Source organism: Macaca mulatta, chromosome 16 (assembly GCF_049350105.2).
Source record: "Macaca mulatta isolate MMU2019108-1 chromosome 16, T2T-MMU8v2.0, whole genome shotgun sequence".
Taxonomy (NCBI): Eukaryota; Metazoa; Chordata; class Mammalia; order Primates; family Cercopithecidae; genus Macaca; species Macaca mulatta.
Genome location: NC_133421.1, coordinates 12,005,799 through 12,033,012, shown reverse-complemented (window position 1 = coordinate 12,033,012; position 27,214 = coordinate 12,005,799). Strand labels below are relative to the sequence as shown.

At 39.8% G+C, this 27,214-nt stretch overlaps 1 protein-coding gene across 10 annotated transcripts; it reads left to right on the top strand.

Annotated features, from left to right (window-relative positions):
- Positions 1–532: 532 nt before the first annotated feature.
- On the top strand, positions 533–27,213 carry MYH1 (myosin heavy chain 1). Of its 10 annotated transcripts, none has more exons than XM_015118485.3 (40): positions 533–925; positions 1,175–1,205; positions 2,760–3,003; positions 3,104–3,247; positions 3,363–3,519; positions 4,600–4,627; positions 5,378–5,492; positions 5,592–5,684; positions 5,816–5,879; positions 6,540–6,638; positions 6,726–6,829; positions 6,964–7,102; positions 7,318–7,436; positions 7,522–7,671; positions 10,029–10,199; positions 11,003–11,312; positions 11,706–11,773; positions 13,547–13,634; positions 13,717–13,834; positions 14,134–14,257; positions 14,346–14,482; positions 14,582–14,837; positions 16,430–16,672; positions 16,764–16,940; positions 17,733–17,878; positions 17,960–18,050; positions 18,145–18,534; positions 18,883–19,009; positions 20,644–20,762; positions 20,920–21,116; positions 21,835–22,018; positions 22,300–22,465; positions 22,559–22,683; positions 23,205–23,513; positions 23,601–23,804; positions 24,138–24,263; positions 24,354–24,524; positions 24,782–24,886; positions 25,002–25,097; positions 26,952–27,212. In XM_015118485.3, exons 3-40 carry the CDS (start codon positions 2,800–2,802, stop codon positions 27,102–27,104), a joined length of 5,817 nt encoding a protein of 1,938 aa, XP_014973971.3. In that variant the 5' UTR covers positions 533–925; positions 1,175–1,205; positions 2,760–2,799; the 3' UTR covers positions 27,105–27,212.
- The last annotated feature ends 1 nt before the right edge of the window (position 27,214 follows it).

Here is a 27,214-nt window from a genome sequence, read left to right as displayed (position 1 = left end):
CAGAGAGAGATGCAAGGCCACAAAGATAGTAAAATAAACTTCAAAAAAAAATTAAAATTAAAATAGAAAACAATGTTCAGGTATTGTTTGTAAGCAAAATATTAAATATATCCCATGGACAGTTGATAGAGGAAAAATCATCGATGCTGCATATTTAGATAGAGAAATGCCCTGTTTCCAACATTTTCTTATGTTGAGTTTCATAGAGGAAACTAGATTTCACAAGCAACTTGGGCATCGAAAAAAAATGAGAGAAGCAGGACATCTCTGCTTGGCAAGGCAATGCAATTTCGGAGCAAGTCTGAAGTGCCAGTGGAATGATTTGACAATGAATCAGAGGCGACTGATTGAAGGAAACAAAAGAAGCTATCTTTGGCTGCTCTTCATGAAGCAAGTTTCAAAATTAAATTTCCAAGTATCCTTGAAAAAGCACAATAAATTGCAAAAAAAAAAAGGAAATCTTTTTGAGAGAAAGCAACGTTTTCATAACACTCTGCTAAACAGCAGAAGCTTTCCTCCCGAGTATACTATCATAACTGTGCAGGCAGTTGAAAAGACTTCACACAGGCGACTCTGTGAAACAGAAGAGCAGTAGGCAACAAAGTCCAGGGATTCCAGAACTTAGCTGTCTTTGAAACAACACCTTACATTATTCCAAAGGCCAACAACTTTAAGATTGCCAACGACTCAAATTATTTATAGGAGATTGATTCATATACTCAACCCAATGTGAGAGGAAATATTTCTAATTATATCCAAACATCTTTAATATGAGGGGAATTAGGCTTGGAGACCGGCAATGCCAAAAACATGTTTTGCCAAATATGTTTTAAGAAAGAGGAGGAGGTTACGTGTTTTCCATATTGGAGCCTATAAAAGTACCCTTGGAATGAGTATGACTTGTCTCTCCTCTTAAAGCTTCAAGGTAAGTGTGTGTGAGGACAGGGTTCTGTCTGGAGGACGGTAAGGGATGTCTGGCTGCCCCCGCGCATGCCACACATCCTGGCTCCCACTGCCCCTGGCAGCCCTGCCAGTGAAGCACCAGCTTACTCTTTAGCAATTTTAATTAGAAGTTGTAGTCTTCCCAGTCATTTCCTGGTTCTCAGTTAAGAATTATTCTACAATTGGGAATTGTTATAATTTAATCAGAAGAGATTTGCTCTTTTTCTTACAGTTCTGATCCACTTTAAGGTCGCATCTCTACGGTAAGATTCTGATTTTTTTTTTTTTTTCTCATTGCTCACAAAGCACAAGGAATCTTCTGCAGTGGTTTGGAAGTGGTAGGGGGCGGGATGAGGGGAGTGATAAAAAAAATCATTTCCATTTCATGGTTGATCGTTCTTCTCTTAAAAAATGGAGAATGACTTGAGAAACTGGTTCTCATTAACTCATATCCCTTGCAATATATGAAAATGTTTCTTCAGAGTCTTTGGGAATTTTATTCACAATAGTGAATTTCATTCACTATTTCCAGCATTGTAGTTTATCTTTTAAATGATTGCATTACAACAACATGCAATGTAACATTTCAAAGTGTTACTCAATTATCGAGAAAATCTAAATTTTCTATACTATGGCTTTTCCTCAGCCCTATAAATATAAAAAACTATGAGAGATGATGTCTAAATGGATAAATAGAATGGTCTGAATCTTTGCCTTGGAAAAGTTGCTTAAATCTGCATGTTGTTTCACAATCTGTAAAATAAAAATTAACGAATATATACACACACACACACACACACACACACATACACACACACAATATGAAACATGATTGTGAGCATATTCAGCAAGCATTTTAATTGTGTTATCAGAGTCAACATAGTTTCAATGGGAAAAATGTGAAAAATGTATCCAAATGAGCTTTCCTGGAAAAGGTACTTTTATTATTACAAAGTAGAATATACATCAGGATTAATGACAGCATTAATGAATGCTAGTTAACGGGATCCTGAAAAGAACAAGTCTTGTGAAATTGTTATAAAAATGTTAACAATAAAGCAAGAAAACATAGGTAATGTTTTATAATAAATATTTGAGAAATGCTAAAGACCAGGGAAGAAGCTGAGTTTGTCAAAATTATTATACAGAGACAACAGAAACTGATAGATAATAGAATATTTTTTAACCATGCAAAACAAAGATCCATGCATTTCTGCTTTCCAGTATATTAGGAAGTCTTTGTAACTCCCAAGTTTATAATGAAAATATTTCCATCATGTACAGAGTAGTTCCTAAAATTATAGCAACATATTCCTATTGTTCTTTTAATTCACCAAGCCAGCTTTGAGCCCTTCTCTGTGTCCAGCATGTGTTCTAAGAGGTGTGAAGGATACCATAAAAAGAAGAGAACTCCCTGCCTGCAAGGTGCTTATAATCCAGTTGGGAAGATAAAAAACTATAAGTGAAAGAACTAGAGACTATCCTGCTACCATTACAGCTTTATGTTCTCCATAAGCCAATGATAGACAGCTTATAAAGAATAATATACATAACAAATGAAACAGAGAAAGCAGCTAAGAGACTGCGATAGGTGAGCCAGAAACAACAATCTCTTTCCAAATGCATGATTAAGTATCTGTCAGCACTGGCACAGAACAAAGAGACTGACATTTCATCCTCAACCAAGCCAGGGAGGTGGTCATACCCAATGCAATACGAAGCACTCAACTGGTCGGTAAACTTTTAAAAAAAGTTTTAAATGTGAAGCTAATGGTCCAGTTTCTTAATTTCTACAATTTCTTTTCTTCCTCTGCCAGCCAGGGTCCTTAACTGGGCTGCCATCAGTAACCTGCAGCCATGAGTTCCGACTCTGAGATGGCCATTTTTGGGGAGGCTGCTCCTTTCCTCCGAAAGTCTGAAAAGGAGCGAATTGAAGCTCAGAACAAGCCTTTTGATGCCAAGACATCAGTCTTCGTGGTGGACCCCAAGGAGTCCTTTGTGAAAGCAACAGTGCAGAGCAGGGAAGGGGGGAAGGTGACAGCCAAGACCGAAGCTGGAGCTGTGAGTAAAAACATCTGGAGCTGATTAGACTCTGCCTCATTTCGGGTTAAGTTAGCAGACACTTATGTTTTGATCTGGCCTCTCTTGTTTGACTGGACAGACCGTAACGGTGAAAGAAGACCAAGTCTTCCCCATGAACCCTCCCAAATATGACAAGATCGAGGACATGGCCATGATGACTCACCTGCATGAACCTGCTGTGCTGTACAACCTCAAAGAGCGCTATGCAGCCTGGATGATCTACGTGAGTTCTTTCTCACGGCCTTCTACTCATGAGAGTAGTTAATAGTTTTTGAAAAGTAGTAGATGATTAAGGTCCCCATCAAATAATTCTGTTCCCCCCCTTTTTTTGGATGCAGACCTACTCAGGCCTGTTCTGTGTCACCGTCAACCCCTACAAGTGGTTGCCAGTGTATAATGCAGAGGTGGTGACAGCCTACCGAGGCAAAAAGCGCCAGGAGGCCCCGCCCCACATCTTCTCCATCTCTGACAATGCCTATCAGTTCATGCTGACTGGTGAGTGGCTCAGCTGGTTTTCATATGAATTATTTTACCACCCATAATCACAAAATGTTAGAACTAAAAAAAGACCTTTAGAAAAAAACCCAATCCACCCCCCTAGTTGTTCAGCAGAGGTGACTAAAGCACAGAGAAGTACATACTGTCAAAGCTGGTATTAAAACTCTGCTCTCCTGATTACACCTCCCTGACTTTACTAGGCCATGCTATTGCTCCATCCCATTAAGTTGAATTTGTGTATGGTCTCCTTGCTTGGAAATACACAATTTATTTTATATATTTAAGAAATAAGAGCCAAGATTAAGTAACAACTGAATCATATAAATCATATATTATCTGAAAGAAATGAAAAATAGGAGTTCAATCCTTTTGGTGCCTCAGTTTCTTGTTAATTATAAATTAGATACTTTTACAAGTACTGTCATCTCTTTAAAGTCATCAGAGTACATCTCAGAGATGATATCCTTTGAATGAAGATGATGTTTTGGAGTTACACACATATGAACAGAAACTGTTTTCCTGCCTTAGAAAGATTTTATTTTGACTGAGGCATCCTCTCTTACCTCATCTTTCTTTAACACCATGGTACACTTTTGGGAGGGCTGATCGAAGTCAGGGCTATAGTCGGTGGCCAAAAGACACTAAATATTTTCTGTTTGTCTTAGAAACAAAATCTCAATCATGGCTTAACAGTATTTCAATCTATTAAATGACAGTTCAAGCCTTTAGCATATTATGCATTTTTCAGCTATATGCACTAATCAGCAGACAACATGCCATTGAAATCTACAGATGACAACTAAGGAATGTACCTAGCTTTGGAGAATACTGCTCTTTATATTAAACCAACAGGACACACTTTCTTTCTGTATTAACTTAAGGAATTTAAGATATGACATTTTTATGTGTCTCTTCCCCCAATTTAAGAGGCTTAAATATAATACCATAACTTTACCACAATATATTGAAAAACCCCATTGAATACATGACACTTATACTCAAATGCTCTGTTTCCCTATAGAAAGTTTTGTTTGTATAACTGATACATATGCTGATTGTCCACTGTTTTTCTTCTAGATCGGGAGAATCAGTCTATCTTGATCACGTACGTATTCCTATTCTGAGATTTATTGGCAGTTTATTCTCACTGGAAAAATGACAAACAGAAAGAAGAAATTAGTTAATGCTCCCTACTAAAGCAGTGAATGATCAACCTGGAACTAGATATAGGTTTAGCTTTATTATAAGGTTTACATTGCATTAGAATGTAAAATAATAATGTTCTAAATCACCTCATTTGCTAGTTCAGGCTTGAAAGTTCCATAGAACTTTGCGGTGAGTAGAAAGTGTAAAATGAGCTTGGCTGGAACCCAGTAGAGTGCAATGAGCAGCATACAGCATTCGAAAGGTACAGCAGTTTGGAAATATTACTAGCGGTTCATTTTTAAGGCCCACTTAGAGAATGTCTGTTCCTTCAAAGACCAACCTTGAGCCATGTCTCTAGTACGAGGAAATGGAAAAACACATGCACGTTTCATAGAGTTTCCTACCAACTGCTCCATTCACTACAGAGGTGCTGAGTAGCTGCTTTTCAGACCCTTCAAGCCCAGGTCTCCGCACCCAGAAAAAAAAAGCTGACACATTATAAACACTCAAGAAATACGTGTTAAATGAATAATGACTGATCTTTTCTACTTCTTGTCAGTGCAAAGCACTAGAAATAATATGAGCTATATGTAGGCTGAAAAGAAAGATGTAAAAGGCTCTCTGATAGAGATATAAAGACAAAGGCACGAGGTAGTTGTAGTTTCATTTGTCGCAGTGCTTAATGTGTCATGTGTTTGGCCTTTGACAGCGGAGAATCTGGTGCGGGGAAGACTGTGAACACCAAGCGTGTCATCCAGTACTTTGCAACAATTGCAGTTACTGGGGAGAAGAAGAAGGAAGAAGTTACTTCTGGCAAAATGCAGGTGAGTCTGATTGTCACAGTCACAATCCAGGCTCTGTTGGGACTCTCGGGTAGGAAATTTCCCAAGCCCCAGATGCAAGGACTGCTCTTGCCTTTGCAGGGGACTCTGGAAGATCAAATCATCAGTGCCAACCCCCTACTGGAGGCCTTTGGCAACGCCAAGACCGTGAGGAATGACAACTCCTCTCGCTTTGTAAGTCTCTTGGTTGCCGAAGGGTCTTCTCTGCCTTTAGATGCCAGAGAAAGCATGTCTGAATTATTTCAATGGCATCCCTACTATGCACTTCAAGTTTTGGGTATAACAACATCTTTTTTCCTTACAAGGGTAAATTCATCAGGATCCACTTCGGTACCACAGGGAAACTGGCTTCTGCTGATATTGAAACATGTGAGTAACAGGACCTCCTAAATAGAATCCAAGAATGGCAAATATTGGTTTGGAGGAACACTTTGCAGCTCCTGCTGAATATGGAGCTTGTAAAGCACCAGTCTGCTGCCAAACATGCCTGTGGTTAATGTCAGTCTTATCCACAGCCCACAGTGTGCTTTACCCACTCCAGTCATGAGGTAATGCTTCTGTGGGAACTGCCAGGAACTGCTGGGCATGTCCAAAGTATTCCAGCCCCAGAATGATTTCAAATTTTTTTTAAAGAAAAGACTAACACTAGGAGTAAACAAGTTGTCCAGGGATTGAGGATATGTGATTTCTTCCCAGCCTGAGCTTTAATACTGTTGCTTTTAGTAGTCCCTCTATTATATGGCAACAGGATGCTGCAGAGGGAGTCTCAGGACTCGATTATATTCCAAATGTCAAGGATCTTCTGTATGTGAAGTGAATGTCTTGATCCAAGCATATTTCACTTTTTTCCCAGACGGTAGGAGGAACTGCAATTGTGTTTGTAGAGACACAATATGTGGTACTTCACAGGAACATTCAGCTGAAATCTCAAGAGGCCAATGAGATTTAGCTAATGATCCCAAGTCCCCAAATCACTCCAGGACACTGTGTAATTTTCCCCCGTAATCTGATGTCTACTCTCTGTTGCAGATCTTCTGGAGAAGTCTAGAGTTACTTTCCAGCTAAAAGCTGAAAGAAGCTATCATATTTTTTATCAGATCATGTCTAACAAGAAGCCAGATCTAATTGGTAAGAAATAACTTAAATTCACAGCTAGAAGATTGTCACTGTACTATCTTCTAATGTAAAACAAATGCCCTGAATTCTGTGACCCAGAAATGCTCCTGATCACCACCAACCCATATGACTATGCCTTCGTCAGTCAAGGGGAGATCACAGTGCCCAGCATTGATGACCAAGAAGAGTTGATGGCTACAGATGTAAGTTATACATGAATTTTCATTTAAAATCCATTATGAATGGGAATGGCAATAATAGCCGTCTATATGTGTGTAAAGGATACAGTATAAATTCTCTTGTGCCCTAATCTTTGTCTTCTCATCTCTCCTGGTAGAGTGCCATTGAAATTCTGGGCTTCACGTCAGATGAAAGAGTGTCCATCTATAAGCTCACAGGGGCTGTGATGCATTATGGGAACATGAAATTCAAGCAAAAGCAGCGCGAGGAGCAAGCTGAGCCAGATGGCACTGAAGGTACCAAATGAATCTCCATCTGGGCTTAATGAGAGAATATAGGCAAAAACGTCCATTCCAAAACTCAAGTCTTCTTTACAGTTGAGCTCCTGATGGACATACTCAGATGTACCCATACACAGACTTTCTACAAAGTTATTCACTCAATACTCTGCCCCTTTGAACTGTGGGTCCCAGAGTAGGTCATATTAGGTATCTGAATTATGTTTCTGCAGTTGCTGACAAGGCAGCCTATCTCCAAAATCTGAACTCTGCAGATCTGCTCAAAGCCCTCTGCTACCCCAGGGTCAAGGTCGGCAATGAGTTTGTCACCAAAGGTCAGACTGTGCAGCAGGTAAGTACATGACCTCAATGAATCACACACATCCCAGGCCTTCATGGCATGCCTTTAACAACACCAACAAACTTTATCTGTGAAGGTGTACAACGCGGTGGGTGCTCTGGCCAAAGCCGTCTACGAGAAGATGTTCCTATGGATGGTCACCCGCATCAACCAGCAGCTGGACACCAAGCAGCCCAGGCAGTACTTCATCGGGGTCTTGGACATTGCTGGCTTCGAGATCTTTGATGTGAGTTAGCAGAAAAATTGTACCAAAAAAAGTTTCCAACAAGCAAGCTTTTTGCTGCAGTCTTATAGCATGACTGTAGTCACTTATGGAAAGGGTCTATGAAAAATAGCTGCACTATAAACTTAACTGACACATGAAAGAGCACCAAAAGACCATGAAAGGAAATGAACTTTGGAATGAGACAGACCTGTATTCAAACTCCTGCTCTGCCAATTACTAGCTGTGTAATAATGGGAAATGGTACCCGATTGATCATTGGGAAAATTCAACTAGGACCGGTAGGTAAAGCACTTAGCATTCCAGATCACAGACTCACTTCTGAGATCTGTCTGCTAGTTTCAAGATTTCTGAATTTTCAGCCCTTAACACAGTCCCCAAGCATGCAGGCAGCACTCAGTAAACAGTAAGATAGTGAGGGCAACAATAGAATCAAAGATGGCAGTGGAGAAGACAACGTCTTTAAAAGAAAGACTTTGAGATTCTGTTTGTTGAGAAATGAAATGTGTTTAATTATTAGGAGAACCTCTGCAACACCCAGGTATTGAGTATAGAAATGGCACCATAAATAAACTCAAATTTGTCTGCCTAACAGAGTATCTGTTACACAGCTTAGGAAATCCTCCACTTGACAGCAGTATCTTGGATGTGTCTCATTTAGAGGTTGCACTTCCAAACTTTTGTCTATGTATGGACTGATTGAAACTGGATGAAATTTTAGAAATGGAGGCACTTCCAGACATTTCCAAGCCAACGTGGGAAGAAAGGAATAATCTGTCATCAAGCAGGAACAGAAAAAGCAAATCACACTTTTTAAAATAAGAAAACTAATGACAGGGTACTTGCAATCATTTTGAGCTTTTTTTTTTTTTTTAAGTAACAGCTTTATCGAGATATAATTAACGTATCATACAATTCACCTATTTAAAGTATAAAATTCAATGGTTTTTAGTATATTCACAGGTACCTGCTATCATCACAACAATTTCAGAACATTTTCATCACCCCAACAGGAAATTCCATTTTGTCCTCCCCCTAGGCCACAGAAACCCCTAATCCACTTTCTGTCTCTGGATTTGGCTGTTCTGCACACATCATATAATGGAATCAGATAATATGTGGTATTTGTGACTGGCTTCTTGACTTAGCATATGCTTGCCAAAACTCAAGTCTTCTTTACAGCTGAGTTCCTGATGGACATACTCAGATGTACCCACACACAGACTTTCTACAAAGTTATTCACTCAATACTCTGCCCCTGTGAACTGTGGGTCCCAGAGTAGGTCACATTGGGTATCTGAATTATGTTTCTGCAGTTGCTGACAAGGCAGCCTATCTCTTGACTAAGCTTACAAGCTTCCCCCTTGTAGAGCTCCTTTGACTTTTCTGTATGGTGATAGTGCCTTTAAATAAGGGCATCCTCAATTGTGTTTCTATGTAAGTGTCCTGAATAATAAAGCAGGGAAGGCCTACTCAAGTTCTGAGAGTAGTTACAAACACTGGCTCTGGTATCAAAATGTTGGGGTTTCTGCCATGACCCTTACTGCCATGGTCTTACACAAGTTACTTAGCCTCTCTAATAGTGTTTCCTCATCCATGAAATGAGCAAATGATACCACCATACAAAGGTAGCTGTGAGGATTAAATGCAGTCACTTATACAAGGCACTTAGCATAGTGTCTACTGTAGACTACATGTTCACCAAATATTAGCTGTTGAAATTTTAATATTAAGGACAACATACAGACCATAATGGCTCAGATCTAACAAACTTAGCTAGTTTACAACATAATAATAAATCATTAAGAAACCTCTAACCAACTAAAACAAATACTGTAAAAACCAAACAACCTTTTCAAAAAAACTTTTAAGTTCAGTGGTACATGTGCAGGTTTGTGACATAGGAAAGCTGTGTTGCCCACGCATTAAGCCTAGTATGCATGAGTTATTTTTTTCTGATCCTCTCCCTCCTCCCACTCTCCACCCGCCAATAGGCCCCATTGTGTGTTGTTTCCCTCTATATGTCCATGTGTTCTCATCATTTAGCTCCCAGTTATATGTGAGAACATGCAGTATTTGGTTTTCCGTTCCTGCGTTAGTTTGCTAAGAATAACGGCCTCCAGCTCCAAACAACTTTTTTTTATTGCATAGGAAAGCATCATTCAGAGCTTGTTTGACGGGTGTTGAAGAGACAATTTTAACAAGTATGCTAACAGCAGCAAAAACTTCATTGCGTAGGTATAGGCAGGATAAAACGATACCATCCTAAGAGGGCAATTTGGCTAACTAAAAAAACACCACTTTCAAAGAGAAGATTTCATTATAAATGGAAGGCTAATTTGTATTTTCCACTTATTTAGTTCAACAGCCTGGAGCAGCTGTGCATCAACTTCACCAACGAGAAACTGCAACAGTTTTTCAACCACCACATGTTCGTGCTGGAGCAGGAGGAGTACAAGAAGGAAGGTATCGAGTGGGAGTTCATTGACTTCGGGATGGACCTGGCTGCCTGCATCGAGCTCATCGAGAAGGTTGGCTTGCTTTTTACAGACCACAGATCGTACTGCTGTATAGTATTTAAAAGAAAATCATAAAATCTTGATGATATAGGCAATGGCTAAATATTTCTACTTGTGAAAAACATGAGGAAAATTCCTTATTTTGCCAACTCTGAGGTAGATATTCTGATAAAAGGAGATTAAATATTTTCTATAGAGTCCGAACTCAACACTTACCCACAGTTTGCAATACAAAGTCTTACATTTAAAGTCATCATTCCTTACAAAAGGTGCACTGACTAGAATAGTTTTTACTTTTTTGTCATCCTAAAGTCATCATTACTGCATTAGAAGTATGAATTTCTACTACTGTGCGTTAAAGCAGAGGCTTTTAAATTCCAGTATGTGAAAGACTCACCAAGAATGTACAGTTGCAGGTTTCCCTCATCTCACCCCTAGAAATACTTTCTGGTAAGTGTAGGATGAAACATCGGAATCCTCATTTTGAACAAGTGATTCTGATGCAGCTAATTTGCAAGTCACACTTGGAGAAATATTGCTCTAAGGTCTCTGGGGTAAAGACACAAACTCCACAGGAGCACAGCCCTCATCTGTCTTACTCTATCATATCCCAGAGCCTGACACAGCACGTGGCTCCTGATCAGCACCCAATAAATATTTGTTAAGTTAACAACTTTTGACCAAAGGAATGAGTTTTCATTAACTCTGTAGAATTAAACGGTGAATTGATTCAGATGGGATCATTATTAATGTCACATGTTATTTCTATAAGCAGACAGAATTCAAGTGGCATTTCTTTCTTTTCATGCTTCCAGCCTATGGGCATCTTCTCCATCCTGGAAGAGGAGTGCATGTTCCCCAAGGCAACAGACACCTCCTTCAAGAACAAGCTGTATGAACAACATCTTGGAAAATCCAATAACTTCCAGAAGCCCAAGCCTGCCAAAGGCAAGCCTGAGGCTCACTTCTCTCTGATTCACTATGCTGGCACCGTGGACTACAACATTGCCGGCTGGCTCGACAAGAACAAGGACCCCCTGAATGAGACTGTGGTGGGGCTGTACCAGAAGTCTGCAATGAAGACTCTGGCTCTCCTCTTTACTGGGGCAACGGCAGCAGAAGCAGGTAATTATCAATATAATTAATCTTTTACCTAATATATAAAACATAACCAGAGGTCGGATGCGGTGCCCATAATCCTAGCATCTTGGGAGGCCAAGGTGGGTAGATCACCTGAGGTCAGGAGTTCAAGACCAGCCTGGTCAACACAGCAAAACCCCATCTCTACCAAAAATACAAAAATTAGCCGGGTGTGGTGGCAGGTGCCTATAATCCCAGCTACTCGGGAGGCTGAGGCAGGAGAATCACTTGAACCTGGGAGGTGGAGGTTGCAGTGAGCCAAGATCACGCCACTGCACTCCAGTGTCTCAGGAAAAAAAAAAAAAAAGACAAAACAAACAACAAAAACCATAACCAGAGAAAGGCCGTCCTATGATTGCTTCTTTTTTTTCCCCTTAGAGGCTGGTGGAAAGAAAGGTGGTAAGAAGAAGGGTTCTTCTTTCCAGACCGTGTCTGCTCTCTTCAGGGTACAAACTTCATTTTCTCTGTCTAATTAGATTTAGGATATTAAATGTATTCTATGGTGTGGGGGAAAAACTAATCTTTCAAGGATTCTAGAACTGGATGTGACTCAATGAGATAGTTCAGCTGGTAGTGGTAAAACTGAGTTTTAGGGAGCTTGGGGATAGTTTGGAAGACACACTTCACTATTCAGAAGACACAGGAGTCAGGGGAGATGAAAGTGAATTGCAGAAGTCAGTATCAGACAGCAAAATTCAATTCTGGGGCCTGAGAATGAGGTCATTTAACACTTAAAAGACTCCACTGGGATAGGATTAAGTAAAGCTGAGATTTGCTTGAGGCTTTGGGAGCCTCCAAGTGATTTAGGTGCTTAAAGATATATTGGTATAGAACAGAAATGAGTAGATTTTGAAAGCTAAAGATAGAACAGTAGTGGGAATTGGAGCCCCCGTCAAAAGAAGGAAATAAGAAACCAGATGTGATAAAAAAAAAAAATAGCACTTGAAAAAAAAAATACGGCCGAGTACAGTTGCTCATGCCTGTAATCCCAGCAATTTGAGAAGCCAAGGCAGGCAGATCACTTGGGGCCAGGAGTTTGAGACTAGCCTGGCCAACATGATGAAACCCCGTCTCTACTAAAAATATAAAAATTAGCCGGGCATGGTGGTGCACGCCTGTAATCCCAGCTACTCAGGGGGCTGAGGCATGAGAATCGCTTGAACCCAGGAGACGGAGGATGCAGTGAGTTGAGATCATGTCACTGCACTCTAGCCTGGGCGACAAAGCAAGACTCCATCTCAAGGAAAAAAAGGAAAGTCTATTTTTCTTTTGGCAATCCCATTTCTGATTCCATCTCTAATAACTGATGCTGTAGATATTTGGAAAACCCAGGATTTCCAAAAGATGGAAAACTTTACACACTTGGTAACATGGCTGTCAGTTTTCTATCAATTCCCAGAATAGGCATTAATAAAGGCCACTTTCTGTGGAATAAGCAGGAGGATACAGCTCTGTATCTATGGCAAAGAATAAGCATGTGATAGACACACAGATACAAGTGAAAGTCAGGTAAAGAAAGAAGTGGGTGTGACTGGGCGCCATGGCTCACGCCTGTAATCCCAACACTTTGGGAGGCTGAGGCGGGTGGACCACTTGAGGTCAGGAGTTCGAGACCAGCCTGGCCAACATGGTGAAACCCCGTCTCTACCAAAAATACAAAAATTAGCTGGGGGTGGTGGCGTGTGCCTGTAATCCCAGCTACTCAGGAGGCTGAGGCAGGAGAATTGCTTGAACCCGAGAGGCAGAGGTTGCAGTGAGCCAAGATTGCACCACTGTACTCCAGCCTGGGCAACAGAGCAAGACTCTGTCTCAGAAGAAAAAAAAAGAAGAAGAAAAGAAAAAGAAAAAAGTGGGAGAATGAGAGGAAGGCATTGATTAGTAGTAAAATCAGACCATGTATCTAGGCAAAAAGAGAATGGGTAGAGTATTTCCATGTATTTAGAGTGTCATAGTGAATTTAAAACATATACTAGGAAATTCAACAGCAGTGAACAGTCACTTCAACAGCTAGTAGAAATCTATGTTTCTAATGCACACCAACAGAAAATAGGAGGACATATTGGGAATGTGGAAATTCCAGAGATAACTCTTTGAAAATTTTCATCTGGATACTATTCGTAAGAATTAAACCAGTATCATAGATCACAATGATTATGTCTGTAAATATGAATGTAGAAAACAGTACACTTTTAAAAATGTAAACTCACATGGTTCCACAGGAGAATCTGAATAAGCTGATGACCAACTTGAGGAGCACTCACCCCCACTTTGTGCGGTGCATCATCCCCAATGAAACTAAAACTCCTGGTAAGACATTTCTGATATCCAGACAAGCTCCAGCGTGTGTGCAATAGACCAGGAAGTATGGCATGTGGATTCATTCTTTTAGGTGCCATGGAGCATGAGCTTGTCCTGCACCAGCTGAGGTGTAACGGGGTGCTGGAAGGCATCCGCATCTGTAGGAAAGGATTCCCGAGCAGAATCCTTTATGCAGACTTCAAACAGAGGTCAGACATTTTTGCTGTATATTATTTTAAGGTTTTTATTACTTCTTAAACATTTTTCAATGAAAGAACCCTTTATACCTCCTCTTAAAATTGAAGAGAAGATAAACTCACTTAACAAACTTCATATTGACATAAGAAAAATCTGAAGTCTTTTGAATATACAGAGGATAGATAAAGGGGTAGATATGAGTTCTTGTTTATTTCAGATTACCCAGTGGCTATGTTGTTTCTATAGCCAGACAGGAAGATTTCTTGTCTGTGACAACAGCCATATCATTTTTTTTGCCTGGCTTAAACAGATACAAGGTATTAAATGCAAGTGCTATCCCTGAAGGACAATTCATCGATAGCAAGAAGGCTTCTGAGAAGCTCCTTGGGTCCATTGATGTTGACCACACCCAGTATAAATTTGGGCACACCAAGGTAATATTCTGTAAATCCTACCTGACGTTACCCCTGTCCCTTTGAATTTTATGTAAATTTTCTGATCTGAAATTCTTCCCACACATAGGTCTTTTTCAAAGCTGGTCTTCTGGGGCTCCTAGAGGAGATGAGAGATGAGAAGCTGGCCCAGCTGATTACCCGAACCCAGGCCATGTGTAGAGGGTTCTTGGCAAGAGTGGAGTACCAGAAAATGGTGGAAAGAAGGTATTAAGTAAAGAATTATTTACTTAACCTCATCATCCTAGGCCTTTTAATTCTGCTTCTTATTATAATCTGATTTGAACATTTCTGTTCCTATGACAGAGAGTCCATCTTCTGCATCCAGTACAATGTCCGTGCTTTCATGAATGTGAAGCACTGGCCCTGGATGAAGCTGTATTTCAAGATCAAACCCCTCCTCAAGAGTGCAGAGACAGAGAAGGAGATGGCCAACATGAAGGAAGAATTTGAGAAAACGAAAGAAAGCCTTGCAAAAGCTGAGGCCAAAAGAAAAGAGCTGGAAGAAAAAATGGTTGCTCTGATGCAAGAAAAAAATGACTTGCAACTCCAAGTTCAAGCTGTGAGTATCCAGAAGTCATTTCCTGCAATCTGATGCTAAAACTTCAGCTCAGTGGTCACTAAGGAGAGGTCTAGATTCCACTAAATAAGGGACAGGTTATGAATCTTTAATAATCCACAACTCCTTAGAATGTTCTATGAAATTCCATACACAATATTACTAAAAATCACTGTGGTAGGATTCTTTGCTGTCAAGAAGGGAAAAATAAAAGCATTTTTCCTTCCCCTCTGTTGTTTTCCATAGCAGAATGTGAACAGGAAATAAAGTGAGCTTTGTTCCCTAAATTCTCCCTACTGAAAAATGCAAGTAAGAGCTGTGAAAAAGAAAAATATTGTCCGTGAAGAGGAAGGAGATTTTGATGAAAATGCATTAACTTGAAATTAATATTCTGAATTTTGTATCTACAATCCCCGAGCAACTTTCTGCTCCACTTTATTTTTAGAAACTTTTTAGTACCTGAAAGAGTAGGATTATGGCAAGAATAATGGCAATGCTTTCTGGTAAGGATAATGGCAATGTCTTCCATAGATAATGCCTATTTTTATGCAAAGTATGAGAGACAGGGTAGATATTCTCATTCTAATGTCCCAGTAACTATCCAGAGGCTTGGGAAGAAATATTTGCTCAAGAGCCACTACCTAACCCATTTTTGTAACCCAAATAACAAGACAGTTCAATTGCTGCCACCAAAACCAACAGCAGAAACATTAAAAGTTACCCTCCCAGTTCTCTGAATTCAGAAAGGGAATGGACTAGTCCCATTGTGCCTACAAGTTTGGGACACATATTTAGAAAATCTAAAGAATGATGAATTGCGAAGACCTAGGTTGGCACTGTGACTTTCCTGTACTTTGTATAGATCAGGGTTTTCCACACTGAGGAGTGGTTCATCATGCCTTCAAGAAACAGGAGATAATCTATCCAAGAATACTCCTCTCCTTTGAGGATAGTATTATATAACCTCTGCTTAATAATATTCTATCAACTATCCACTAATAAATATTGGGTGAAGTTCCAGACAGGGATGTAAGTTTGAATGAGAGACATGGTCCTTCCCTCACAGTTTATCCCAACTCCTATTTCTTCTCATGAGAAATATGCTTGCTACTTCTCTAAGCATCACCTTGAACATGTTCCATTCCCTTTGGTGCTTCCAGGTGTTCCTTTAGTTCCAAGCTACTCTGTCACTGGATGACACTTCTTCCTTTTAAGGCACTTTTCTGATAGTACCCCTCTCTCCTAGCAACCTGCTAGAAACCCAATCCTTCTGTCTATTGGTTTTTCATATATTGAATGCTCCTGAAAATAAATATTAAAAAAAGAAAATTGGCTGACCTGAAATTATATAGCAACACATTATATATGTTATAGCAAATATAATTGTAACATAATTTCACCAGGAACCATGACTTAAGTTCCTTTTTTTATCACCAGACTCATAAGTGCCCAATAAATATTTGCTGAATGGTAGAAAGCTAATAAAAATTAACCTGAAGCCTTAAAACAATTCACTTGTTTGGTTTCGAAATATTAATAAAATCTGAACATGTCTAGGAAACTAAAATCTGTAAGTATCTATTACCTCTTCTCAGGAAGCTGACAGCTTGGCTGATGCAGAGGAAAGGTGTGACCAGCTGATCAAAACCAAAATCCAGCTAGAGGCCAAAATCAAAGAGGTGACTGAAAGAGCTGAGGATGAGGAAGAGATCAATGCTGAGCTGACAGCCAAGAAGAGGAAACTGGAGGATGAATGTTCAGAACTCAAGAAAGACATTGATGACCTTGAGCTGACACTAGCCAAGGTTGAGAAGGAGAAACATGCCACAGAGAACAAGGTATCAATCATATTCTACAATACAGTATAGAGGTTCTGCCACCCAACTCAGCTGCTTTAGAACAACTAAGCTGCTTTCTTCACTTTTGTAGGTGAAAAACCTCACAGAAGAGATGGCAGGTCTGGACGAAACCATCGCTAAGCTGACCAAGGAGAAGAAGGCTCTCCAGGAGGCCCACCAGCAGACCCTGGATGACCTGCAGGCAGAGGAGGACAAAGTCAACACCCTGACCAAAGCTAAAATCAAACTTGAACAACAAGTGGATGACGTAAGCTTAACATTATATAAAAACGATTTTTTAAAAATTTTGTAACAAACTAAGTAAGCGTGAGTTTGTGTTTTTATGACGTAGTGAGTATTTATCAAGTACCTCCTATGAATGAGGAATATGGAATACCATCCCTATTACAAGGACTAAGATGTACACACAAGAAAGTTGTTAAAATCAATAAAGAAAGTTAACTGTGAATAGTAGACAATATGGGTAAAAGAATTGAGGGAAAGGAAGCTTAACGTGTTCACAAAGAAAAGCTATACAAGCAAAGCAGGTCTTTAGCTGGGCTTGAAAGACAAGTGGCTATGTGCAGTTACAGAAGAGGGGGGGTGTTTTAAGCAGGCAGCATAGCAACAGCAAAGAAGTTGTAATGATCAATAAGGTTTTCTCTCACAGAAACAAAGGACACTCAGAATTAGGAATGTGGAAGATGAAGAACCCACTGAAAATGCCTGAGTAAGGGAGACATTAAAAAAGTCATGGTTTGGAAGTATTAGCATGGTGTCCATCCCAGCTGGAAAAGTATTGGATTCCAGTGGGGAGATGCAGAAAGCATAATGTCTCACTAGTAACTTATTGTAACAATGTGACAAAGAGGCATATTTTACCTTTTAAATGATGACTCTTTCGACTAGGTAAATACCAAGGAGAATGGAATCAATGGGACAAATCTGCCTAATTCATAGAAAAAATAGTTCGCTGAATAGATATAATGTTGAAAAATTTAATCTGGGACAAAAGGTGGTATCCTTCTGAGAACCATATTCATGGATTATTAACTTTTAGCTTGAAGGATCTTTGGAACAAGAAAAGAAAATCCGGATGGATCTAGAAAGAGCAAAGAGAAAACTAGAGGGAGACCTAAAATTGGCTCAAGAATCCACAATGGATATAGAAAATGACAAACAACAACTTGATGAAAAGCTTAAAAAGTAAGCAGTTTCAGGACAAGAGTTTTGGGGGGAAATTACTCTTAATATTTCTGAGACTGACATAAAGTGCTTTTCTAATAGGAAAGAGTTTGAAATGAGCAGTCTGCAAAGCAAGATTGAAGATGAACAAGCCCTTGCAATGCAGCTGCAGAAGAAAATCAAGGAGTTACAAGTACGTTAAATGATTTTCACCAGGCTAATTCAACATCCAAAAGTTACTGACACCAAGAAGTTGAGTTTATATTAATATTTTTCACCATTTCCAGGCCCGTATTGAGGAACTGGAGGAGGAAATCGAGGCAGAGAGGGCCTCCCGGGCCAAAGCAGAGAAGCAGCGCTCTGACCTCTCCAGGGAACTGGAGGAGATCAGCGAGAGGCTGGAAGAAGCCGGTGGGGCCACTTCCGCCCAGATTGAGATGAACAAGAAGCGGGAGGCTGAGTTCCAGAAAATGCGCAGGGACCTGGAGGAGGCCACCCTGCAGCACGAAGCCACGGCGGCCACCCTGAGGAAGAAGCATGCAGACAGTGTGGCCGAGCTGGGGGAGCAGATTGACAACCTGCAGCGGGTGAAGCAGAAGCTGGAGAAGGAGAAGAGTGAGATGAAGATGGAGATCGATGACCTTGCTGGTAACATGGAGACCGTCTCCAAAGCCAAGGTACAATCAACACTTCACATGCATTATTTGATTTTTTTGTTTTTCCCTTCAGCACAAATATGATTTGTATCTCAAAAACATCTCATGAACTAAATCAGGTGCCCTTTTATTCATATCATGGATAGTACAATTTAGTAAAGTAGTTAGATTAGCAATTCAGTGGCAGTATGCTTGGACTATGTATTAGTCTTTCCATCACAATCTAAGACCTTTGCTGGTTTTGTTTGTAAAGATAGTTTCTTCTCAGAATAAATGAGTACTGCAGCTCCTATGGAATGTTTAGATTACTGAAACTTTCTTTGGTCCAACTACTGACTTGAGATGCCTTCTACCACTTTTTGAATGCAGGGAAACCTTGAAAAGATGTGCCGCGCTCTAGAAGATCAACTGAGTGAAATTAAGACCAAGGAAGAGGAGCAGCAGCGGCTGATCAATGACCTCACAGCGCAGAGAGCGCGCCTGCAGGCAGAATCAGGTGGGCCATTTACCAGTACTGACCTTGAATGATGAATTCACCCTGCATGTGCGATCTGCTGAGAAACTGCATTTAGTTACTTGAGGTCATATACTACCTCCCTGGGAGATCCCCACTAATATGAAAACATTATTGACCACTGGCATGAGGTTGCTTTCTTTCATATATATGAGAGAAATATATGTGTATATATATGAAAGATATATATATACACACATATATCTATAGAGAGAGAGAGAGAGAGAAATAGAATCAGGCCCTTTTAGTTTTGAAGACTTTAAGGAAGATTTGGCTTTAATCAGAAAGTTATCAAAAACAAAGTGTATCCTTACAGTACCTCTTTTCACTTTTCAAAATGCTTTCACAAGCTATGTGTTACTTTATTTTCCTCATTAGTCTGTGTAATACTATCCCCATTTTAAAGACAGCGGATTATGGTGGTGATGAAGCGACTTGTCCAAGAATGTTTACTCCAGTCTTTTTCCTGAAGTCTTGCCAATTACTGGTAACTAACATGGTTAAGTAGGGAAATATTCAAGACCACAACCCAACTGAGAAGCATTCAAGTAAGATTTGTAGATTTTTGATTAGAGAAATTGGAAAGTTTCTGCATTTATTCCTCCTCCTACTGACCTGTCCAACTTTCTACCAAAGTTCTATCTCCCCAAGTACAGATAACAAGATGGAAATTGTTTTATGGGTAATTTAGGCTATTAAAGTAACAGGCAGGTTAAAGTGTTGGAAAATCACTCTACATCTTTGGTATTCAAGTACGTTCTTTCTATAACAAAGTTCAGAATAAGTTTTTTTTATTTTTGTTAAAAGGTGGTCAGTACACTTCATGAAAAAGAAAAACTATATCCTCAAGGAGTCAAAATGTTCCTTGTAGTTTCTCTTCCTCAATACATGTTTATTCCTCCTAACTCAGTGGTGTTTAAAAAAAAAGATAATTCTTATTAAATGCCAAAGAGATAGAGTTCAAGATAACTAGTTTAAAAATGGTGTGGAAAAGTTTTCCTACCTTTCTAACATAATATAGTGTATTTTCTGCATTATGGTGCTTAAAAAATTAAAGACATGTGTAAATGCCATTTAGTTTGGAAAGTACTTATCCAGAAACCAATTCATTCTGGGGATGGGAGACCACTTAATCATTTCTTAATATAAAAATCCTTCCAGAATTTCTTTTGACTATCACTTCTACTTACAGAAGAAATTGCCCAAAGTCTCTTATTTTCCACAGTATAAATCCTTTGTTTCAACCAACTTTCAATGGAAGGCAAATTAGTCAACATTATTGCCTTACATAAAATAAAAAGTACTGGAATATTTTGTTGGCTTGATTTACACTTTTTTCACATTTCTTCATCAATTCTGACTATGATCAAATAATCATAAATATCTCTTGAAATCTTTTGTGCCGTACACAAGCATGTAATCTGCATCAAATTTCTCCATGCTTCTAATTTTTACATGGATTTGCTTATCGGGGTTAAAGCGGATGTTGGTGGTTTGTTGTCACCCATGCCCTCCATTGAGTTTCAGACTTGGCTCCCTTTCCCTGCTCAAGTTTTTATTTTAGAGTTTTAATTTCCAAAGTAAGGTTGAGTTTTCCGGACCTGGGTCTTTTATAGGTGAATTTTCACGCCAGCTAGATGAAAAGGATTCATTAGTTTCCCAGCTCTCGAGGGGCAAACAAGCTTTTACACAACAGATTGAGGAACTGAAAAGGCAACTTGAAGAGGAGATAAAGGTAAGTTCCACTTGTTGTCGTTCTTGTCATTATTGTTCTTGTAGTTGTTTGTTTTTCACTTACTTTTACAGACTTTCTTCTGGTGGCCTATAGGAGATCAGGAATCAAACATCACTTTAAATATATAAAATTAAGTCACCAACCTCTATGTTCTCAGGCCAAGAGTGCCCTGGCACACGCCCTGCAGTCCTCCCGCCACGACTGTGACCTGCTGCGGGAACAGTATGAGGAGGAGCAGGAAGCCAAGGCTGAGCTACAGAGAGCAATGTCCAAGGCCAACAGTGAGGTTGCCCAGTGGAGGACCAAATACGAGACGGACGCCATCCAGCGGACAGAGGAGCTGGAGGAGGCCAAGTATGTTCCAGACTTAGTTAAAATGGAACTATAAGGGCAAACAGTTTCCTTGCTCCCAAAACATATGAAAAACTAGGGAAAAAACATTCTGGGACCATATACAGCCTTGTTGTTGGAATTAATGTTTTGGTAGACGCCTTAGAAGAGATTCTGAGAGGAGTTCTCAATGCAAAATTTATATCGATGTGGGAAGGCTTCTTTATTATTTATGGATTAATTAAAAGCTAGCACAAATAAGGGACCTAATTAGACAGACGAAATCAAATATATTTCATTTGAATTCAATGTATCCAACATTTGAGCCCTTAATATGTTGGACAGCCTACAAGAATACAAAGATCAGTACGGTACAGACTCTCCCTCTGGGGATTAAAATTATATGGAGACACAGACATACAAAGCAGTAATTCAAGGTAGATATTAATATTCTACAGAAGAGGAATAAGACAGCTACCTGGAAGGGTAAAATGTTAGCTCATGCTTGTCATGGATGGCCTTAAAGCCACTCTATGAAGTATGGCAATACCAAAATTAGAGTTGTTTTCAGTATTTGGTGGTAGGATAATGGGAATGCGTTAATATAGAACTGGACCTACAAAACAAGCTTGAGAAGCAAAGTATTAAAGAAGTCTGATTGTGGAATTCACTCTCTTGTACTTTGAAACACCCAATTCAGTTGACAGCCATTCACTTTTATTGTCCATATCTCACTTTTTAGGAAGAAGCTGGCTCAGCGTCTGCAGGATGCTGAGGAACATGTAGAAGCTGTGAATGCCAAATGTGCTTCCCTTGAGAAGACGAAGCAGAGGCTCCAGAATGAAGTTGAGGACCTCATGATTGATGTTGAGAGGACAAATGCTGCCTGTGCCGCCCTGGACAAAAAGCAAAGGAACTTCGATAAGGTATTTTCTCCAGTTTTTGCTTCAACTTTCAACATAGAATTAACAATAGCCTACTGCCTTCAGTGTGCCCAATTCAAACCATCTGAGGGCTGTCCTCAGTGGCTCTCGACCCATCAGCAGCTGTCTGTGGAGAGGGGAGGTGCTGCTGTGGTTTCTATTCTTCTCACTTGTAATTTTTTTTTTCAGTCCCAGAACACCTCAACTCAGAGTTGCTAGAATAGATGGTTTTTATCTCATCAAATTTTCTCCACTAAATTTCTTGTCCATTCCTTGACCTTCAGATCCTGTCAGAATGGAAACAGAAGTGTGAAGAAACTCATGCTGAACTTGAAGCTTCTCAAAAGGAGTCCCGCTCCCTCAGCACAGAACTATTCAAGATTAAGAATGCTTATGAGGAATCCTTAGACCAACTTGAAACCTTGAAGCGGGAAAATAAGAATTTGCAACGTGAGCACATTTTACCTTTTCTTTAACAATAAAAGATTTGAAAGACTCTTTTCCATCGGTGAACAAATTTCTATATTTTTTGTTCACCAATAGAGGAGATTTCTGATCTCACCGAACAGATTGCAGAAGGAGGAAAGCGTATCCATGAACTGGAAAAAGTAAAGAAGCAAGTTGAGCAAGAAAAGTCTGAACTTCAGGCTGCTTTAGAGGAGGCAGAGGTAAGCATTTTATTGCATACTCTAAAACAATTACAAGAGGAATTGGGCTCTATTAAATGCAAGGAATGGTGAATCAAAAGAAATGAAAAATATTTTTTGCTCCATGTACTAGAGATGAGAATAGAGAACTGACCATGCATACAACCAACATAACCATATGTCAAGAACTGTGCTAGACGCTGAACAAACAAAGATGAATCAGTTAAAGGCCCTGTTTTCAAGGACACAACTTACCTAGGGAGATAGAAGCATATAAAACCAATAATAACGTTCAATAATTTGTAGAAATTTCTATAACAACAAAATAAAAATGTATGATGGCAGCACAAAGGCAGAAACTGTGTGTGTGTTAGAGAATAGTAAAAAAATGCAAGGGCATGAAAATGACACTCTTGCTTAAATCTTACTACTATTTAGAAATCTATTTATAAATAAGGTTTCATGAAGGATAAATCATTCTTATCTCTAGAATACTACACACTTCCATTACCCTACTAATGTCACCTCTTGCTGTCATTAAGGCATCTCTTGAACATGAAGAGGGAAAGATCCTGCGCATCCAGCTTGAGTTGAACCAAGTCAAGTCTGAGATTGATAGGAAAATTGCTGAAAAAGATGAGGAAATTGACCAGCTAAAGAGAAACCACATTAGAATCGTGGAGTCCATGCAGAGCACGCTGGATGCTGAGATCAGGAGCAGGAATGATGCCATCAGGCTCAAGAAGAAGATGGAGGGAGACCTCAATGAAATGGAAATCCAGCTGAACCATGCCAACCGCATGGCTGCCGAGGCCCTGAGGAACTACAGGAACACCCAAGGCATCCTCAAGGTAAATATGTCTAAGAGATGGTCCCAGGACAATTGGGGTGCCTGCAACCCTGAATACATGGTGTCTCAATGACGGTTTGTTTCACAGGATACCCAGCTCCACCTGGATGACGCTCTCCGGACCCAGGAGGACCTGAAGGAGCAGCTGGCCATGGTGGAGCGCAGAGCCAACTTGCTGCAGGCTGAGATCGAGGAGCTGCGGGCCACTCTGGAGCAGACAGAGAGGAGCAGGAAAATCGCAGAACAGGAGCTCCTGGATGCCAGTGAGCGTGTTCAGCTCCTGCACACCCAGGTGCATGTAATAACAGAATAGTAAAAAATACAAGGGTATGAAAATGACATTCTTGCTGAAATCTTGGTACTATTAAGTAATCTATTTATAAGATCTCATGAAGGATAAAGTTTAAAATATTTTATTTTTTGATTATCTATATTTTTGTTTATCTGAACTATAACATCCATAGTTGATCGTCTTTTAAACATATGTCAACTTAGATAATTTATGAAACAAGGAGGAATATTAATGAATTCATTTAGTTAATTAGTTTATGGGTTCATTAGAACATCAGGCTTCCTAATTTTTCTCTCATGTGCCTAATATTTCTAAATTTCACATTTTAAACAGAACACCAGCCTGATCAACACCAAGAAGAAGCTGGAGACAGACATTTCCCAAATCCAGGGAGAGATGGAAGACATCGTCCAGGAAGCCCGCAATGCAGAAGAGAAGGCCAAGAAGGCCATCACTGATGTGAGTGAAGGGTAACACAGTGGTGGTCAAACTTGAATCTTAATTTCCTGTCTTAGCTGTCTTAACCCATTCTGTTTTACTGCTAATTAGGCTGCCATGATGGCTGAGGAGCTGAAGAAGGAACAGGACACCAGTGCCCATCTGGAGCGGATGAAGAAGAACCTGGAACAGACAGTGAAGGACCTGCAGCACCGTCTGGATGAGGCTGAGCAGCTGGCCCTGAAGGGCGGGAAGAAGCAGATCCAGAAACTGGAGGCCAGGGTGGGTCTCCTAATCAGCGCGTATTCCTATCTCATTCCAATCCAACGCATGATTCTGAATACCTAGCACTACTAGATGATGTGGGGCATACCGAGATGAGGGAGAGCTATTCCGTCATGCCCAAAAGCTCATAATAAGGAAAACTGAACTAGGGCATTAAAAACTACATACAAAGCAGAGTAAAAGAAGTATGTGTGTCATATGAAGAAGTAAAAATTCGTCAAGTGAATGTCCTTAAAATGTCCATCTTCTTGAAGGTTCGTGAACTTGAAGGTGAAGTTGAAAGTGAACAGAAGCGCAATGTTGAAGCCGTCAAGGGTCTACGCAAACATGAGAGAAAAGTGAAGGAACTCAGTTACCAAGTAAGGAAAATGGCCTAAGTTTTCACTTTAGTCTACATGGGATTAAAAGCCATATGTATGACAAAATGTGATATTTGTACTTTCAAGAAACTTACTCTTGAAAATATTATTTCAGACTGAGGAAGACCGCAAGAATATTCTCAGGCTCCAGGACCTGGTGGACAAATTGCAAGCAAAGGTGAAAGCCTACAAGAGACAAGCTGAGGAAGCGGTGAGTTCACAACCCCTTGGGGTGATTTTTCTCAGACATGACCAGGCCAGTTTAGTTAAAGCAACAAAAGAAAAGATGAGTAAAATGAGGAAGGATCAAAGGAAAACAAATGACTACATGGAAGTCCAAAGCTAAGGTAAAACCAACCGCTTGACAAGCCAGCAGAAGATGTTCTAGAGATGGGGAAGAGCAAAGGCAAAGCTTTTGAGTGGAAAAGAGTCTGGCTCAAGAAGTAGACAAAAAAAAGGAGGCAAGTACCACAGCTGGGGCTGGAAAGCCAGGCAGGAGGCAGCTCATAGGGTCTTCCAGGCCATGGTAAGAAGTCTGGATTTTATTCTCAGTACAGTAAGGTACTGGGAAGCCAGGGAGGGTTTTAATGTGGGTCAGTCATTACCTGATCTATATTTTTTAAAGAGAGTATTCGGGCTACTATGTAAAGAATGGGTTAGTGGGTAACACAAGTGGGTGCAGAGAGACATGTTAGGAAGCTTTTCGAGTTAGTTCTGTGGCTTGGAAAAGAAAGTGGAACAGAGAGAAGTGGAGAGATTCAGGACATATTTTGGAGGTAGAAACTACAAGATTGCTAGTAGGGTTGCACTTGGGAGATGAAAGAAGGCAATTAAGAGTAATTTATCAAGTTTATGATTTGAGTAATTAGGTGGATGATGTAACACTTAAGTGGGGAACAAAGGGAAGAACAGATTTGCAGGGCAAGAAAGAAACAGGAATTCTGTTTTAGATACATAATACCATATATACACAAGTGAACATGTCAAGTAAATCATTAAATATAAGATTCTGAAACTCAGAAGGTCTTGGTTATGTTCAAATCAGTAGATTCTTAACACTCCACTTTATCTCATTTCCCTATCCCATGATTCATCTGGACTAATAATCAAATAGTATCAATTTCCTACATATAAATATGCATAGTTATATATCACAAATGAGTTCCTCTGTTCATTGAGGGTTTTTATTTTACCCCTGACATCTAAGGTAAGAGAGAGAAAGATGGGGATGGAGGGGAATGAGGGAGGGAGAGAAAACAAACACATGTGTGTATGCGGACACACGTGCACGGGCGTGCACACACACATACACACAACTGTCCATACCTTGGACAAATTGCTTAATCTTTCTTCAGTTCCTGCTTTCCTCATCTGTAAGAGGAAAAGCTGAAGTTTTTTCTCAAGCTATACTATTTAATGATTCTAAGCTTTATGTCTGTTCTAAATTTGAATGCCACATTTTAGAGGTTCTCACTGAGACTTTTAAATAAGAATGATTACCAGAGACTAAACTAGAACTGACCTGTTCAAATTCTCTGCTATATATTTGAGTATAATCAGAGACAGCTCAGACTATTTTAAGAAACAAACTTCTTGCTTAGTTTCTAAACTTAAGCGGCAATAATTTATATTCACATGGCAATAACTTATATTCAAGCCTAATGGTTTGGTTTGGTATAGATTGCATACTTGCATTCTTAAAAGGTTTGGTTGCATACTTGCATTCTTAAAAGGTTTGGTTCCACTCTCAGGATTCTGAAAAACAACACAACACAAAACGAAACAAAAAAAAACAAAGCTGGACACCTGGGATATTTAGTAGTAGCTCCAGGATGTTTTGCTGTTCTAAAAGTTCAGATACAAATGTCACCTGTCCTTCCTTGTTATCTATGAGTTCTAGAAGCTAATGCAAAAAAATAAAAATACAAATTCAAGAGCACTTCTCTAGGTTTCTTAAAAGATCTGCTAGAGTGATTCATTTTTAAGTAAAAAGGAAAGTCAAGAGCCATTGAATTTCTGAAAAATTCTGAACTTTTCTTCCTCATAAATGGATTTCCATTCACAGGAGGAACAATCCAATGTCAACCTCTCCAAATTCCGCAAGATCCAGCACGAGCTGGAGGAGGCCGAGGAACGGGCTGACATTGCTGAGTCCCAGGTCAACAAGCTCCGGGTGAAGAGCCGGGAGGTTCACACAAAAATCATAAGTGAAGAGTAATTTATCCAGCTGCTGAAAGGTGACCAAAGAAATGCACAAAATGTGAAAATCTTTGTCACTCCATTTTGTACTTATGACTTTTGGAGATAAAAAATTTATCTGCCAAAATC

Bases quoted from the DNA above. Each gene is read 5' to 3' on its own strand.
- MYH1 (XM_077968396.1), top strand. From the start codon at position 2,800: ATGAGTTCCGACTCTGAGATGGCCATTTTTGGGGAGGCTGCTCCTTTC. The intron at 3,248-3,362 runs GTGAGTTCTTTC...TTTTGGATGCAG, and splicing joins ATGCAGCCTGGATGATCTAC to ACCTACTCAGGCCTGTTCTG. The intron at 14,483-14,581 runs GTATTAAGTAAA...TTCCTATGACAG, and splicing joins CAGAAAATGGTGGAAAGAAG to AGAGTCCATCTTCTGCATCC.